Source organism: Trachymyrmex cornetzi, unplaced genomic scaffold, assembly GCF_001594075.2.
Source record: "Trachymyrmex cornetzi isolate Tcor2-1 unplaced genomic scaffold, Tcor1.1 scaffold23, whole genome shotgun sequence".
In the NCBI taxonomy this organism is placed as follows: Eukaryota; Metazoa; Arthropoda; class Insecta; order Hymenoptera; family Formicidae; genus Trachymyrmex; species Trachymyrmex cornetzi.
The window spans coordinates 2,718,256-2,733,158 of record NW_017296956.1 but is presented as its reverse complement, the minus strand read 5'-3'; the positions used below and the strand labels follow the sequence as shown (position 1 = coordinate 2,733,158).

The following is a 14,903-nucleotide window of genomic DNA, read 5'->3' as shown; positions in this document are numbered from 1 at the left end:
GGCGGCGCGCCGCGCCGCGCGCCGCGCCGTCCAACGGACAGGAGCGTAACCACCGACGCGTGCCGCGAGATACGAGCCGCGTGCGCCGTGCAGCCGCGAGGCCCGGCCAACTCACGTCCTCCCTCGTCTCGTGTCATCATTTTTCGACTCTCACTATCATAAATCGGCTATTTCCTGCGTATCGTCCAATCGATCGATTACCAGATTTCTCACAAATTTTACAAGGCCATACAAGGACAAATTTTATGCCTCACACGGCTGTTACGAGGAAACGTGGCGAACATCCGGACTACATCATCCGGGAGCCTATCATCGAAACAATGAATCCGCCATTGATCGCGCCACGCTTGAAAATATCTCGCGGTTGGTCTCGCGAATCACGAATTTGATCGAAACAAAATTGTAAATTGTATAATTTGTTTTACAGAAACGATACATGACGGAAAAGTAATGTGAATAAAAACACGAATGTTGCATAATCGAGCAATGATTTCTCCTGCATGTAACATCTCCATTATGGAACGAATTTTAAAAGTTTATTTAAAAAGAAGATTATTCGGTGAGAACGCCCGTGCACGATGATCGACGAAGACACAAGAAAACTAAAGAAAAATTATGTATTAAAGTTATATTAAAAATGAAATTACTATCGCTCGCATCGCTCGTCTCATCGTACATCTTCGATTCATACAACTTTTGAATGTAATTAATAAGTATCTATAAATCTGTAAGGCAAATCGTGAAAGATCACATCGACCTGCATCGGGAAACGCAACGTGTATCGATTCGAGTAAGATCGTAATTTATTGTGTCAGACGTACGCGATTGTGATCATTCTCGAACAACCGTTGCAAATTAGGTTTATATATGTAAATTTATAGGACGGAACTTTATGGAGACGGTCTCTGTGTTGCAGCTGCATGTGGATAATTAAAGAATTGGGAAAGGAGAGAAATAAAGAAAATAGTCACATAGCGCAATCGCGGAAATGGTCAGGACGACACGTGCAGTATGTATGTATAGGCTAGCGAGAGCGCGCACGCATATTAATGTGTGCATACATGTGTATGTATGCGTGTATGCGGTATATGTATGCGTGCAAGTGTGCATATATGTGTATATGATTAATGTATAAATCTGTTGCATGGCTTACACTTTTTACACTCAGCATCTTCACTTTCTCTCTCATCAACGCCCGAATATATTTTAATTCGTTTTAAGTGCAACAATTTTTGGGGATTTCGAACAAAAAAAACCTTATGTGTGTATGAATACATATTTTAGATTTCTTGTGTTGCTGAAAGTTCCTAAAAATTTTGTACTGAACAAGATAAATGCATATTCTAGTGTTGGAAAGAAAGAGAGAGAGAGAGAGAGAGAGAGAGAGAGAGAGAGAGAGAGAGAATGAGCAAGGGAAGGAGGGAGAGACAGAAAGTGAAGATTTTGAGTGCAAAAAGTGTAAACTACACAACAGGCTCATCACATAAGCATACATATATGAATAATGTATGTGTGGATTAATTATAGGTCTGTTTTCTGTGACTGAACTAGTGTTGGAACACTTTTAGAACTTAAAGTGAGATAGATATTTATTATAGACGTTTGATATTTAAAGCGAGAAAGAGAGTTCTAGAACAGTCTAGTGCAGGAAGAAAAAACAGATCATTCGAATAAGGTAAATTTGCTATCTTTACAAAGTCGCATTTGAATCCGCTATCAGGTGCGTTCCGTTTTGCACATGATAAATATATTATTTTATCCTTGTTCATTGAACATTAAAGAAAGATAAAATGATATATTATGCGTATCATGCGTGAAATGGAATGCACCCATCGTTTCTATTTTCGCGATACGCACCTGCAACCTGCACCTACAACCTACAACTCACCTCACGTGAGAAAGAGGAGACGCGGGCCAATATGGCGGTTGTACCGAATGAATAGGAAAATTAGGACTCTCACGCTCCACTCATGCTCGCACGAATATCGTGCGCATTGAATCAATTCTTTTTATGCATTTCTTTTTCTCTGTATTAAATATGTCATTAAAGATCACAGTATCACACTTTAATTAATTGTATACAAGGCATCGTTAGATGGTCGTAGATCGTTGACGCCGGCGATCGCAGGTGTTCGATTTGAATTCGACCGATTCGACGAAAAAGATGTTCGATGAGAATCACGATAGCTGTTCCAACGTCCTTGGCTCGCGTTAGATGAAATAGAGAGAGAGAGAGAGAGAGAGAGAGAGAGAGAGAGAGAGAGAGAGAGAGAGAGCTACAAGTAAACCGCGCCTGGTTTTTGTCGGTATTTCGTTCGAAGTAATTGGGAGTCGAAGGCACTTCAAAAATAACCTGACATATTATCGACAATATGTTCAAATTAACGTGTAGATAAAGCGAGTAATTAAGATGATGACGGAAATGTACGAAAACAACTTGGAAACAGTGTATTTCATTTTTTAAATTACGATTCGAAGGTTAGATGATGACTGGTAGCTGATATCATGAGTATCATATATCTTGTATTCGACAAGTATTGAATATTGAATAGTGAATGCGACAGAAACTTTTGGAACATTGAAGAGTCGAGCGCAGATTGTACATTTTCGTACGCCTGAACGTGAAATTTAAAATACGATGTCGTGGATAAAGGAATACACTTTGAATTGGTTTCAATCTTTGGCTTTAAGGATCATTAGGACTGGCGAAGTGCCTAAACACGTGGCATTTATCATGGATGGTAACAGACGTTATGCAAATAAACAGAACTTGCAGCAAGGAGAGGGACACTCAAAAGGGTATGTTTTTCAAGAGAGTTTGCAAATATACTGGCCCGTTATTCATTTGTTTCATATCTTACATTTTATTTACGACAGGTTCGACAAAATGACTGAGATGTTAAACTGGTGCATGGATCTCGGTGTTGTAGAAGTCACAGTTTATGCATTTAGTATAGAAAACTTTAAACGTAGCAAAGAAGAAGTTGATGGTCTCATGGACCTTGCCAGGCAGAAGTTTAAGCGTCTCTTAGAAGAGAAGTATGTGTAACATTTAACATTTTTTTAATCAGATATCAGATCGCAACACAATACAGATTTTGTTATAACAAATTTAAATAAACAATTTCCAGGGAAAAATTGATGGACGTTGGAGTATGTGTTCGTGTGATTGGCAATTTGTCCCTGATTCCAGAGGATCTATGTAAATTAATTGCTGAAGCTATGACTATTACTAAGGAAAATAATAAAGCATTTCTAAATCTTGCTTTTGCTTATACATGTAAGTATAATTACAATAAACCATATTTATGTTTAAACTTGATTTTATATATTACACTAAGGCTGTATTCAGGGAGTGTGTTGTTTTATGTTTCATAAACAATTAAGATAGAATGATGCAATAGTGCTAAACAGTATGATCCCAGAACATAGTGTAAAACGATTTGGAAAAAATCATTGATATAATAGATATGGTGTATTCTTTGGACAATTAGTTTTGTGACATATATATATATAAATGTGTTTAATATTTTATATAATTAAAAAAAATATATATAATTTTTATATTTTTTAATATCGCTATAGCAAGGGATGAGATTGCTCACGCAATTAATGATGTAATACAAGGTGTAAAGGATGCTGATATTTTACCAGAAGATATCAACGAAGATCTGATTACTGATTGTTTGTACACTTACAAGTCTCCAAATCCAGATTTATTAATTCGTACTTCCGGAGAAACTCGACTTAGCGATTTCCTCATGTGGCAAGTAAGAAAACGTATTTAATTTTTGTGACTTGAATTTATCTCTCCTTGCAATCAAAGCAAAATTCTGTATTTTAAAATTTGACTTAAATTTTTTTTTAGATTTCCCATACTTGTCTCTACTTTACCGAAGTATTGTGGCCTGAATTCAATATATGGAATTTTCTTGGTGCAATTTTTTATTATCAGAGATGTTATCCTAACTTGCAAAAAAATAGACAAAATTTAAAACCAATCAAGCATAATAATAGAGTATCTATGTATCTTGATAAGCTGTATAAGAAACGCGATATGGCAATCGAAGCAATATATCTATCAGCAGTTCAATCCTAGAAATAAATAAACATTATTCTATTAAATAAACTATCGAGTAAAATTGCTGAAAATATACGTTGCATATATTTTCTTAAAATCAATTTTCCATTATAATGTAGTTTATCATATTTGTCCCAAGTAATTTGATTCTATTTTGAATTTACCTGCCAAATTATTATAGCAATTAAATTGTACTATGTCTCTTGTTGCATCAGCAAAATTAAAAATATCTACATTTACAAATATATGTATATGTCAGTTCGTAATCATATGTATAAGAACTAGTCAAGCGATTAAACAAAGACAATTTATGTGAAAAATAATGTCAAAATTTATATAAACATTTGTTTTGATACGTCTATAGTATCGTAAACTCAGGGATAGATAGCTACAGATACTTCCAATTACATAAGATATTTTAGAAAATAAGAAATAATAAAGTCTTTGGGATATATAAATTGATCAAGACCTAATATCGAAACATTTGAACAATTATTAGAATTTTTACTTGTACAGAATTCTTTTCATATTTCTCGTATAAAATGACGTGTAAAATAAATTCATACTTATAAAGAGATTAGATAATTAGAAGAGCAGATAAAATATGTATAAGTTAAATATCAGTAATTTATCGAACAATCTTGCCAATAAAAAAAATTTAATAATGAATTATAACAATTTTAACAAACATTTTTCTATTACAATAAAATATTTGTTTTCTGAAACGTCGCATCATAACTGTATAGATATTGATGAAATTCGCTTCCATACCATCCATGTGTCATATGTTAATATAGCGCATTTATGTATTATTATCTCTGTCTGTACATTCCATACATTAGTTTTCCGGTTATTCTTCATTACCATATGCATTGGAGATTTGTAAAATAAAATTGTAAAACAAATGTATATAACATAAATTATACATATGTGAAATAAATAATGTTAATCATAATAATATCAACGCGCGTGACTACAAAGATATAAATATACGAATTCTTTACGTTGCAATATTTATATAATTTATATGTATATTATATTTTTCAAAGCCAAGAAATGTGTATAGAACGTTCTATACATTATTTACAATAATTTGGTTTATCATGTATTGCTGCACAAAGCAAATAACTATTTATGAATGTACATTTAGTGTCAATCACTCTGTTGAAAGAAGCGTTAACATTATAAATATATACAATATTCGAACGATAAGTATTCCTCGTGATAAAGTATTTAAAATATCTCTACATGGGATAAAATTTCTAAAATATTACAGAATATTTAACATCTTGTGTAATATTTAGCCTAACGCGATGTAAAACATTCCCATACCTATATATAATCTTATTTACAATTTAATATGTATATCTTTTATTGAAAATCTGATTGAGATAAGATAATGATGGTAAACCTCTGCGATATAGATACAATTCTAGTACAAAAATTTAGTTTGCTTTTCTAACTGTTGGAGATATTTGTGCGATTATTTTTTTACATACTCATTAAAGATATAGGAACATGTTGGCACATCTCTAATAGCTAGAAAATTTTTTTATGTTATTTTGAATGAAAATCTGATTATATATATAGAAAAAAAAGTTTTCATTTGTTAACAGTTGTAAGCAGTTTCTATATTATTAACTCCACAAGACTTTATAAAACATCTCTCAATCTTTTTACTTATTTAAAAAGTGGAGATATTTTACTTTTATTCGGAATCATTCAATTGTATCTACATCGAAAGAAATACAATCAATTGAGACAATCGTAACAGGGAGATAAATGTGACATTTTAATATTATGGTACGAGTTAATATGACGCTGAATAAATGGGCAGTTGAATAAATCTGTGATCAAGTTCATGAATTCAAATGTGGTATCATATTTATCGCACTGTTGAGAATATCACCTCAAACGACCATTTACTACTTTATATGATAATAATACTTAAACGTGAAGTCAACTTATTTTTGTTCGTTTCCTTATTTCGAATTATAAGGCGGATAACGTCTCGACACGGGTTGTCTTTGTCTAGCTAGAAAAGATTGACCCTGTCCCGCACTGAGCGCCGCAAGGCGTTGATCCATCACCTCTCTGTGGCAATTCCCGCCCAATCTATGAAAGGCGGTCACCATCAACTTCTCTTCCATCTCTCGCAGCAACCTGGATTCTTTCATGGAACGTTCCATGTCCTCGATCATTTTACGCTGCTCCATCAGCTGGTTGCGCAACATGATGACTTCGTTCGGCGAAGAATTATTCTGCTTCGGGTCGAGGCTTTTTATGACACTCTTGGCCTTCTCAATATACTTTTTGTGGCGTTCCTCCAGCGCGGCGTTCTCATACTTCTTCCGCGTGAGTTTCTCCTGAAGAGCGAAAGCTTCCTGCTTCTGAGTCTGCAAAGCACTTTCACGTTCCTCGAGCTGCAGCGTCAGTCGTTCTTTGTCAGCTTGCACTTTCCGCAGTTCGTCCTGCAGTTGCGACAGCTTCTGATTCGGACTTACGTTGTCACTCTTGCTGTCACTGCTAACTTGAGTACCCACCGTTTCCTCCAATTGAGTTTCTAACTCCATTATCCTCTGATTTGCCTTGCGAAGTTGTTCTTGCTTCGTGTTAAAACGTTCCTCGGAATCCTCAAGTAATGCTTGTATGTTTGGCAGCTTGTCCTCATTGCCGTTCAACTTTATCTTCATCATTTTGTTTTCCATCTGCAAGCAGAACAGTTTTTCTTTCACCTCAAATGGCATCATTTCTGAGCCGGAAACACTGGTGCTGTCAGTGCTGGGTTTTGCCATGTTCTCGGTGGCTTGCAATTGCATGCACTTCAACTCCTCGTTCATTTCTTTTAAGGTATCCCTTTCGACAATCAGTCGATCTCTCTCCCTCTCTACAGCGCCCAGCTTTGCTTCCATTTTCTTGCAATCAAACTCCAGCCGATCGCACTTGTTGCTCTTTTCATCCAGCTTGTGATGGGCTTCTGTGCGCTGTTGCTTGCATAACTCCAGATGATTACGTAGCTTTGCTGTGAGCTTAACTTCTTCCTCGTACTTAAATTTGAATTGTATATTCTCTTTACTATTATCTTCCAATATTTTTAACTGTCTCTTAAGGTCACTCGCGTCCTCTATCTTCTTCTTGTATGACTCTATCATGATTTCAGACCTTTCTACCTTATCTTTGTATTCTGTCAAGGCATCCACCTCGTCCTTCAGGTGATTTCTTTCGTCAGCCGCCTTTTGTAAATTCTCATTTCTCGACTGCAGTTCCAAATTTTCCTTTTCCAACAGCTCTGCTTTCAATCTATAATCATCCCTGGACGTTTCCATCTTGAACAGTTCATCCTTCAATGCTTCCACTTGCTTCCGCTCGGAATACTTAAAGGATTCTTCCGGGTTCTCAAACTCGTCCAGCCGCTCCTGGAGTTTCTTATTCTCCGTGATTAATGCGATCTTCTCTTCTTGCAACAGAGAGAGCTGTTGATCGAGCTCGTGGCATTTCTGTGCCAGTTGGTCTCTCATGTCCACTGCCGCCTGGAAATCAGCATAGAGTCTCTGTTGAGCACTGTCTGGCACATCTTGCACTAGAGACTCGAAGTTCACCTCCTGGATACTTTGCATTAACACCTGCTGTACCGTTTCTTCCATACCCATTATCCTGGTGATGAGTAGCTGCTTCTGGTTACAATTGACGGCGCAGCCAAGGATCAGCTGCAGCAAGCGGCGCAGCTCGTCACTGTCACAGTGCTCGCCTATCTTGGTCGCGTCCGGCTTAACGTAGTTGGATAGTTGCTGGTTCAGACACTCCACATAGTACTCCATCACGGCCTCTACAATCTTCTTCATATTGCTCACTCTAAGGCGCCAGTTGGTGCCTACGTCGGTCTTGATCTTTGCCTTCCATACTGCTGTAAACCATTCTGGTGCGATTTTGGCTAAGGCTTCGGCCAAGGCAACACCGTCGCTTATCTCCTCCACAGAATTGTGTGGCGCTTGAAGGTCGAAGGTAGCCAACCACTTGATCAAGTAGTCCAATTGTTGCCGATGGTCCCCCATTTCGTTTCTTTTTTCCTGGACCTGGGAAAGTTCTGAGACTCGCTGATGATATAGATCTCGTCAAATTCCGTTAATCGTGTTGTCCTTGTGACCGCGATTCTCGGTCGAATTCATAATCCCGTATATCGAATATCGAAATGAATCGGGATACTGTGCCGCAGATCACACGTATCCGAGGACTGTGGTGAACCAAGGATTATCTGCTCGCGTGCGTACTCCAGCTAACCAAGAAATGCAAAACGGTCATTGTCATCGCGCGCCGTTACGATTCGATAGCGTTTTATCGAGGCGGAAGTCGCGAAATTCGAGCACCGCCTCAGATAACAGCTCGTGCACGTAGCGCGCGATAATTCTATCCTGCATGGCGCACATCAACCGATGAGGGGAACGTCCGGGCTGATCATCGTTCTCCTCCGCGTATTCACACCTGGGAGATAAAACAAGGTTCGGACATAAGTGTTATATGCATCTCGCACCTTCTTTCCCCCACGAATTACCTTTATCTTTTCCACGATTTCCACAGCAGGATTTGTCTTGTTAATTACCGTAATAGATCTTATGGAACGTGGATCCAGTGGGAATTTTTGACGTTTCTTCCTTTGGAAAGTGTGACAAGTGGAAGTTCTAAACTCCAAGTCCGCAAACACAAGAGTAGTAAGCCTTAAGTATTAAAAAATTGATCAATCACAGTTGAATGTGAGAAGAATAATCGACTATGATTGGTTAATTCCTTAAGACTAAAACTTACTACTCTATTGTGTTTGCGGATTAAGGATTGGAATTGTTGGGTATCCAGCTGTCGCACGGCTGATTTTTTAATAATCTTTCATGGCAGCAGCGTTCGAACAGCAGGAGTGATTCCAACAGATTCCAACGATTGAGTTTGATCGATCCGGAACGTATTTACGAACAGGCAATATATTTATATAAAAAAGTAGAAAGGGGAGCAAGAAACGAAGGCCCGATGGTGTGACAGGATACGTAATAAAGTATTTATGTATGAGTGTGTGTGTGCATTTGTATGTGCATAGTAGTCAGTTTAGGATAGAATAATTATTTAGATTCCTATTCTGTGATCCTTAATGTTATTATTAAATAATTATCGTTAGAAGAGAACTTTTATTATAGTAACAAAATAACAATAAACTTTTGTCCTAAATTTAACAATTATAACTAGAAAAATATGTTAAATCACGACCTTCATTACTTACAATATATTTTTGTTACTGGATAATAGATAATAGATTAAAGAAACTGAAGCATGTGTGTGTGTGTGTGTGTGTGTGTGATCTAGATATAGTAGAATAAATATATAATTTACTTGAAAGAGTGAAGTTTATACCCCTCTCTTTCTCTCTTTCGTGTCGCGTGACGCGCTCAGTGGATATGTACCATTGCTGCATCACATTTTGTCGCGCGGCAAGCGTTTTCGCGTCCAATGTACAAAAGCCATAAGAAAAGTGGACGTTGCTATGTAGTTTACATCCACTTTGTCAGAGGGCAGTAGTGCGCGGCAGCATTTTTGCGGTTACAGATTTTGGGCTGTCATGTCCTCTCTCAGGTTTCTCTCTGTTCATAGACAGAGACGGCAGAGATTTAGAGAGAGATGCTTGCAAAGTGATCACACTCATCACACCATGTCATCCCTTCTACTATGATTACGCTGTAGTCGCGTTAATAAGGAAAGAAAAAAATTAGCATCAATCTGATTGCTGTTACATCCGTATTTATACAAGATGAACATGCGTAGGAGCGCACCTAACATTTTGATATGTGGTATGTCATAGCATTGTTGTTATTTAGTATAAATTCCCTCAATAATTATTGTTAATGTTTTTTTAGGTACACCTGGCGTTGGCAAGAGCTTGATGGCGCATTTGTTGGAGGAAGAAACTAAGCTAAATTGGATCGACGTCAGTAAAGTAGCTATTGAGACTGGATGTGTGGGCGAGTATGACGAAGAGTTACAATGCAGCGTATTGGACGAGGACGCGGTAATTATTCTTGTAGCCATAGTTACATTTCATAAATATGTTCCATGTCACATAACCCTCTCGTGATCCACACTAGACTTTCATGTTGTTTGATATTTAGGCTATTAAAGAAATATAATCATAAAATAATTTCTGATATTATACATGGATGCATAATTAAATGTATGCAATATTGATACATTGATGCTGGTTAGCAGTAACTTTTTAATAAATAATAAATTAAAAAGGCTCAATAAATTAATAAATAGTTATATAAAAAGAAAGGGGCTAGGAGCCGAGCTAGTTGTACGTGTTAATAATGTATATTTTTGAAGTGTGTGTTAAATAAATAACAAACGTTTCGACCCCTATTGGGTCATTATCAAAGTATTATCGTTATAAATTTAAAATTATACCTAAGTAGCAATAATATGTAATTATCACTAAACGCAATTCCTGTGCCTAAAATTCTTCCTCAAGGTAATAATTGATGAAAATGGATGATCGAAAGTGATCATCGAATCATGTCATCTTGAACATTTGACAGTAAAAGTTCTGTTTAATTGATTAAGGCCTGGTACTATCAACATAAGATTAACTTTAATGTTTGTTTTTTCAATTTATTATTTATCTTTTTTTAATTATAAGAATATTTTAATTCTGAATCTAAGAAATTCTTGGAATTTGGAGAAATTAAAGTTAAATCGAGAATTAAGTTAATTTTACATTAGTAGAATTGGGTCCAAGAAACATAAACACAATGCAATTGTCTGTTGCTAGTGTAATACGAACATTAGATTTGATCTGTATAATTACAATTTTTGTAGTTTTTTAAATCATGAAATACACTTGTCAACAAAATTATCGCATAGGTAAATTTATATCATACGAGAAAATTTACTCTGCCCCGTAGATTGCATCAAACTATGCAAATTTCTTAAAAAAAAACAGGTCCTTATTTTTTAAAAGATGTCAGATAAGGATAATGATAGATTCAAAATCCATTGAAAGCTTCATAAAGTACAGACTTTACTCTTGAAAATGAAAAAAAGACTTTTAAATGCGACCGTTTTTCGCAGTTACTCTTATTTAAATTTATGCTAAATTTTGATATAAATTTATGTATGCGATAATTTTTTTGATGAGTGTACATGTTATTTAATAAATATCATGAACAAATAAAAACATCGTGGATTATTGATGATTCATATAATGTTAAGTTATTTAAAATTAACTAAGAAGTTTGGTTAAATTGAAATTATGAAATATTTTCTGTAGATTATATCGTCTAGGTCACATGTTAAATATATGAATTTTTGTTTGCAATATTTCTTTCTAGTTACTGAAACTTATGGAGAATTGGATGAGAGAAGGAGGACAAATCGTGGACTATCACAGTGCCGACTTGTTCCCTGTAAGTTGGTTTGACATTGTGTTTGTGCTCAGAACAAACAATACTATTTTATACGACCGTCTACAAGAAAGGGGCTATAACAAGAAGAAATTACAGAGTAATGTAGAAGCTGAAATTTTTGAAATTGTTGTCCAAGAAGCAAAAGACTCATTTGAGCCAGAAATAGTGCATGAACTAACGAACGATACTCCAGATGAGCTGATAGTCAATGTAGATAGAATATGCCAGTGGGTAGAGCAATGGAAAATAGATAATAAGTAAAAGTGAGAAAATATATATTAAGTATTTCTTATGTAGACTTATTTTCTCATTATTAATCAGAGTAAAGGATATCAATAAATAATAAATGACATATTTTCGCATGTAAAGTTCTCACGATTATGTTTATACAATAAAGATTTATACAGTAAAGAATCAGGCCAATGATCGAGCAAATTATTATGTATTAGTTAACTAATTAAAATATTTATTATTGTATATTGTGTAGTCGCTAATGTAGTACTGTTAACGCAAGATTTGAATTTGTGCGTTTTTGATCGGAGTGATCCCGATTGATCACGGCTCGATTGGACACCACCAATCACAGCGACCAAGTGCCTAGGAGCTTTGTAGTCTCAGGCGCTGTGAGTGGCTCGTGTCCAATTGAGCCGTGTCCAACTGGGTGCCACCCCTCCAATTGTCATCTGACTTTCGTTCAACAAATCATCGATGATTGACACTACACTTTTACATTACTGACTTTGATTGTCACCAGATTTTCGCAACAACGAAATATTGATCAATCGATTGAAATTTATACACAATAATAAATATTTTAATTAGTTAACTAATACATCTTAATTTGCTCGATTATTGACCTGATTCTTTAGATTTTTGCTTTCGCATAATATAAGCGATTTCTATACTTTTATATAATAAATATATATTTCTCATATTATATACTTATTTAGATTGTAACTTTAATACAAATATATAAACTTATTGACAAGAAAATGTGATTGTACAAGTTCTAAAATCTATTAAGCAAACATCTGTACATATAACAAACATATAAGCACACATAAATGTATATATATCAGGGTTGGTAAAAAACGTGTTTTAAACAGTTTAAAACATGCTTAATTGATGTTTTTAATATGTTTTAAATGTTTTTTTATAGTACTGTTCAAAGCATATTTGAAGCATTAAAAACATATTCAAGAAGAAACATAATATGTTTTATTCTTAATAAAAAACATTAGTCTTTACCAACCCTGGTATATATATATATATAATACATGCATGCACACATGTACAGACACATAAGTATAGTATACGTATGATACAATAGAAGAACATTATTTTACATTTTATACAGCTAACAAAAAAATTACAATTTTTCATGTAAAAAAAGTTTATTTGTAAACAACAAACAATACATTTATAAGTCAACTAAGTAAATGATATATTTATTCTACTATACCTAGATCATGCTTTAATTTCTTTAATCTATTATCTATGGTATCATAATATTTCATTTTTATTAAAACTTTTGTTGCTGTTTCAATATCTTCTTTACTGAACGCCTCTGCCACTTGCCTGAAATAAAAAGAATAGAAATAACATTAAGTACTAAATGCGATTTTAATACAGATTTAAAGCTATGAAAAATGGAGATTACTTTGACATTTTATTGAGCAGTTCCTTAGATTCTTTGGCCAGCTTCAAGACTTTATTTTTGTCCTCTATTGCGTTTTCTATCTCTTCATTACGTTCCATAATCTCAATGAGAAATTCTGGATTCAAGCTGGTAGTGCCTTCTGGTATCGATATACCTTTTAATTCTAACATATACAATCCTCTTTTTAATGGATGCATCAGCGTACTATAAGCCTTATTTATTAGAGACGACAACTTCTCTGAAATTTGCCTTTCTTTCTATGGACAGTTAAAACAAGTTTCACTTATAGATAAGAAAGTTGTAATTATCATAAATTAAGAAACTTCTGAGAGAGAAGATCGTCTAAATTTTATTCGATGAATACTTACTACAGATTTGTTACCAAACTTATCGGGATGCAATATTTTTTGCAGCTCTCTATACTTTTTATGAATTTCCTCATTCATCACATTGTAATCCCTTTTAATTCCCATGATATCAAAATAATTCAAGTTACGTGGCAATTCTTGCAATACTTTACACTTTGAGCAGAATAACTCGGACTTGTATACATAGTCGCAATTCCAACACTTGGGTGGACTGTCACTGCAGAATCTCAAGGATCTCAAAGGAATAGTAGAATGAATCGTTGTCCTCGATGGTGCATGATGTGAATACAGCTTACATTTCTGCTTAACTGGGCTCACTGCCACCGCAGATTTTCTAATGACTCTTACCAAAAACATTTTGGAGTGATTTTATAATCTAAAAAAGATAAATAATTTTCACAAAAGGACAACACAACGATAAAAATGTTGTATCTTATGCTATTACTTGGAAAACAAACTGCTGTTTTATTATTTTAAACAAATAAAGGTAATTATTTAGAATACGGACTGTACCTCCGATTTTGATGCAATTAGGCTCATTTGACGCGTTTTTGTTCGAAACGAAAGAATCTGTAAGAAAAAACGTTAGGTCAGCCCCGCGAGCCAAGATATTAAGCGTTAAAGTTGACGACTATAAGGATAAATCCACAAAACTTGCATATATACATAAACAAAATTATCCAATTGCATTTCCTCTTTTAAAGTCGCATGTAAAATGTGATTGGATTATTTTCTTTATGTATATGTTTATGAGGGCTATGCAAGTGTGTGGATATATCCTTGTGGCTGTTCCACTATTGGGCTGTTCTACTATGTGCTTTTTGTCTCTGTTTGTCTCTTGCCTTTTTAATCAAGAAGACAAGAGACGAACAGCAAGAAAAAGGAAACAAAAAGCACATTGTAGAACACCCAGTAAAGTTAGAAAATCCGTTATACTGACAAGATGCAGCGCTATTGGGCGGTATCCATAGTCCGTTCTTATTTCAAGACTGTCTTAAGTACAGTCTCAAGACACTAATACAGCTTTCATGACTTCTTAAGACTGTACTTAGGACGATCTTGAATATAATAGGCCTTCTACAATAAGCCACAAGTCAGAAGTTCTAAGTTCTTAAGTCATAATCGGTGAAGTTGGCCAATAGCCAACTTGGACGACTTGGTTAAGACTGGTTAAGACTTCTGACGTTCTGACTTACGGCTTATTGTAGAAGGCCTATAACACAGAGCGCTGATTGGTGAAAAGCCGATTGTGGGTAAAATTTATCTCCATCATTCGCTATCAAAGCTCTGTTACCCGTATGAAGATCCGGACTAAAAAATACACCACCGCCCAGCTGATTGATTGGTTTCCGCTG

The 14,903-nt window shown here is 35.1% G+C and overlaps 4 protein-coding genes and 1 long non-coding RNA gene across 6 annotated transcripts; 3 read left to right on the top strand and 2 right to left on the bottom strand.

Annotated features, from left to right (window-relative positions):
• The first annotated feature begins 79 nt into the window (after positions 1–79).
• LOC108760726 (uncharacterized) lies at positions 80–1,004 on the top strand. Its single transcript, XR_001940092.1, has 3 exons — positions 80–363; positions 428–790; positions 882–1,004. It is a non-coding gene; the product is annotated as an uncharacterized LOC108760726 (long non-coding RNA).
• A 1,081-nt stretch (positions 1,005–2,085) lies between these two features.
• Dhdds (Dehydrodolichyl diphosphate synthase subunit) lies at positions 2,086–4,516 on the top strand. The gene is made up of 5 exons (XM_018506777.1): positions 2,086–2,799; positions 2,878–3,039; positions 3,132–3,280; positions 3,586–3,770; positions 3,869–4,516. The coding sequence occupies exons 1-5, from the start codon at positions 2,639–2,641 to the stop codon at positions 4,097–4,099; spliced, it is 888 nt and encodes a 295-aa protein (XP_018362279.1). The 5' UTR covers positions 2,086–2,638; the 3' UTR covers positions 4,100–4,516.
• Positions 4,517–5,730: 1,214 nt separating this feature from the next.
• Positions 5,731–8,779, bottom strand: hook (hook microtubule tethering protein). The gene is made up of 2 exons (XM_018507147.1): positions 8,631–8,779; positions 5,731–8,560 (listed from the first exon to the last, which is right to left on the bottom strand). Exon 2 carries the CDS (start codon positions 8,131–8,133, stop codon positions 6,064–6,066), a length of 2,070 nt encoding a protein of 689 aa, XP_018362649.1. The 5' UTR covers positions 8,134–8,560; positions 8,631–8,779; the 3' UTR covers positions 5,731–6,063.
• A 942-nt stretch (positions 8,780–9,721) lies between these two features.
• Ak6 (adenylate kinase isoenzyme 6) lies at positions 9,722–12,122 on the top strand. The gene is made up of 3 exons (XM_018506794.1): positions 9,722–9,909; positions 9,976–10,127; positions 11,446–12,122. Exons 1-3 carry the CDS (start codon positions 9,870–9,872, stop codon positions 11,779–11,781), a joined length of 528 nt encoding a protein of 175 aa, XP_018362296.1. The 5' UTR covers positions 9,722–9,869; the 3' UTR covers positions 11,782–12,122.
• An 846-nt stretch (positions 12,123–12,968) lies between these two features.
• On the bottom strand, positions 12,969–14,602 carry Hsc20 (iron-sulfur cluster co-chaperone protein HscB-like protein, mitochondrial). 2 transcript variants are annotated; one of them, XM_018506806.1, is made up of 5 exons: positions 14,489–14,602; positions 14,062–14,118; positions 13,549–13,924; positions 13,181–13,437; positions 12,969–13,098 (listed from the first exon to the last, which is right to left on the bottom strand). In XM_018506806.1, the coding sequence occupies exons 3-5, from the start codon at positions 13,903–13,905 to the stop codon at positions 12,969–12,971; spliced, it is 744 nt and encodes a 247-aa protein (XP_018362308.1). In that variant the 5' UTR covers positions 13,906–13,924; positions 14,062–14,118; positions 14,489–14,602. The 2 variants fall into 2 exon arrangements, with proteins under 2 accessions (XP_018362308.1, XP_018362307.1); XM_018506805.1 differs by lacking the exon at positions 14,489–14,602 and having other exon boundaries at positions 14,062–14,158.
• Between the last annotated feature and the right edge of the window lie 301 nt (positions 14,603–14,903).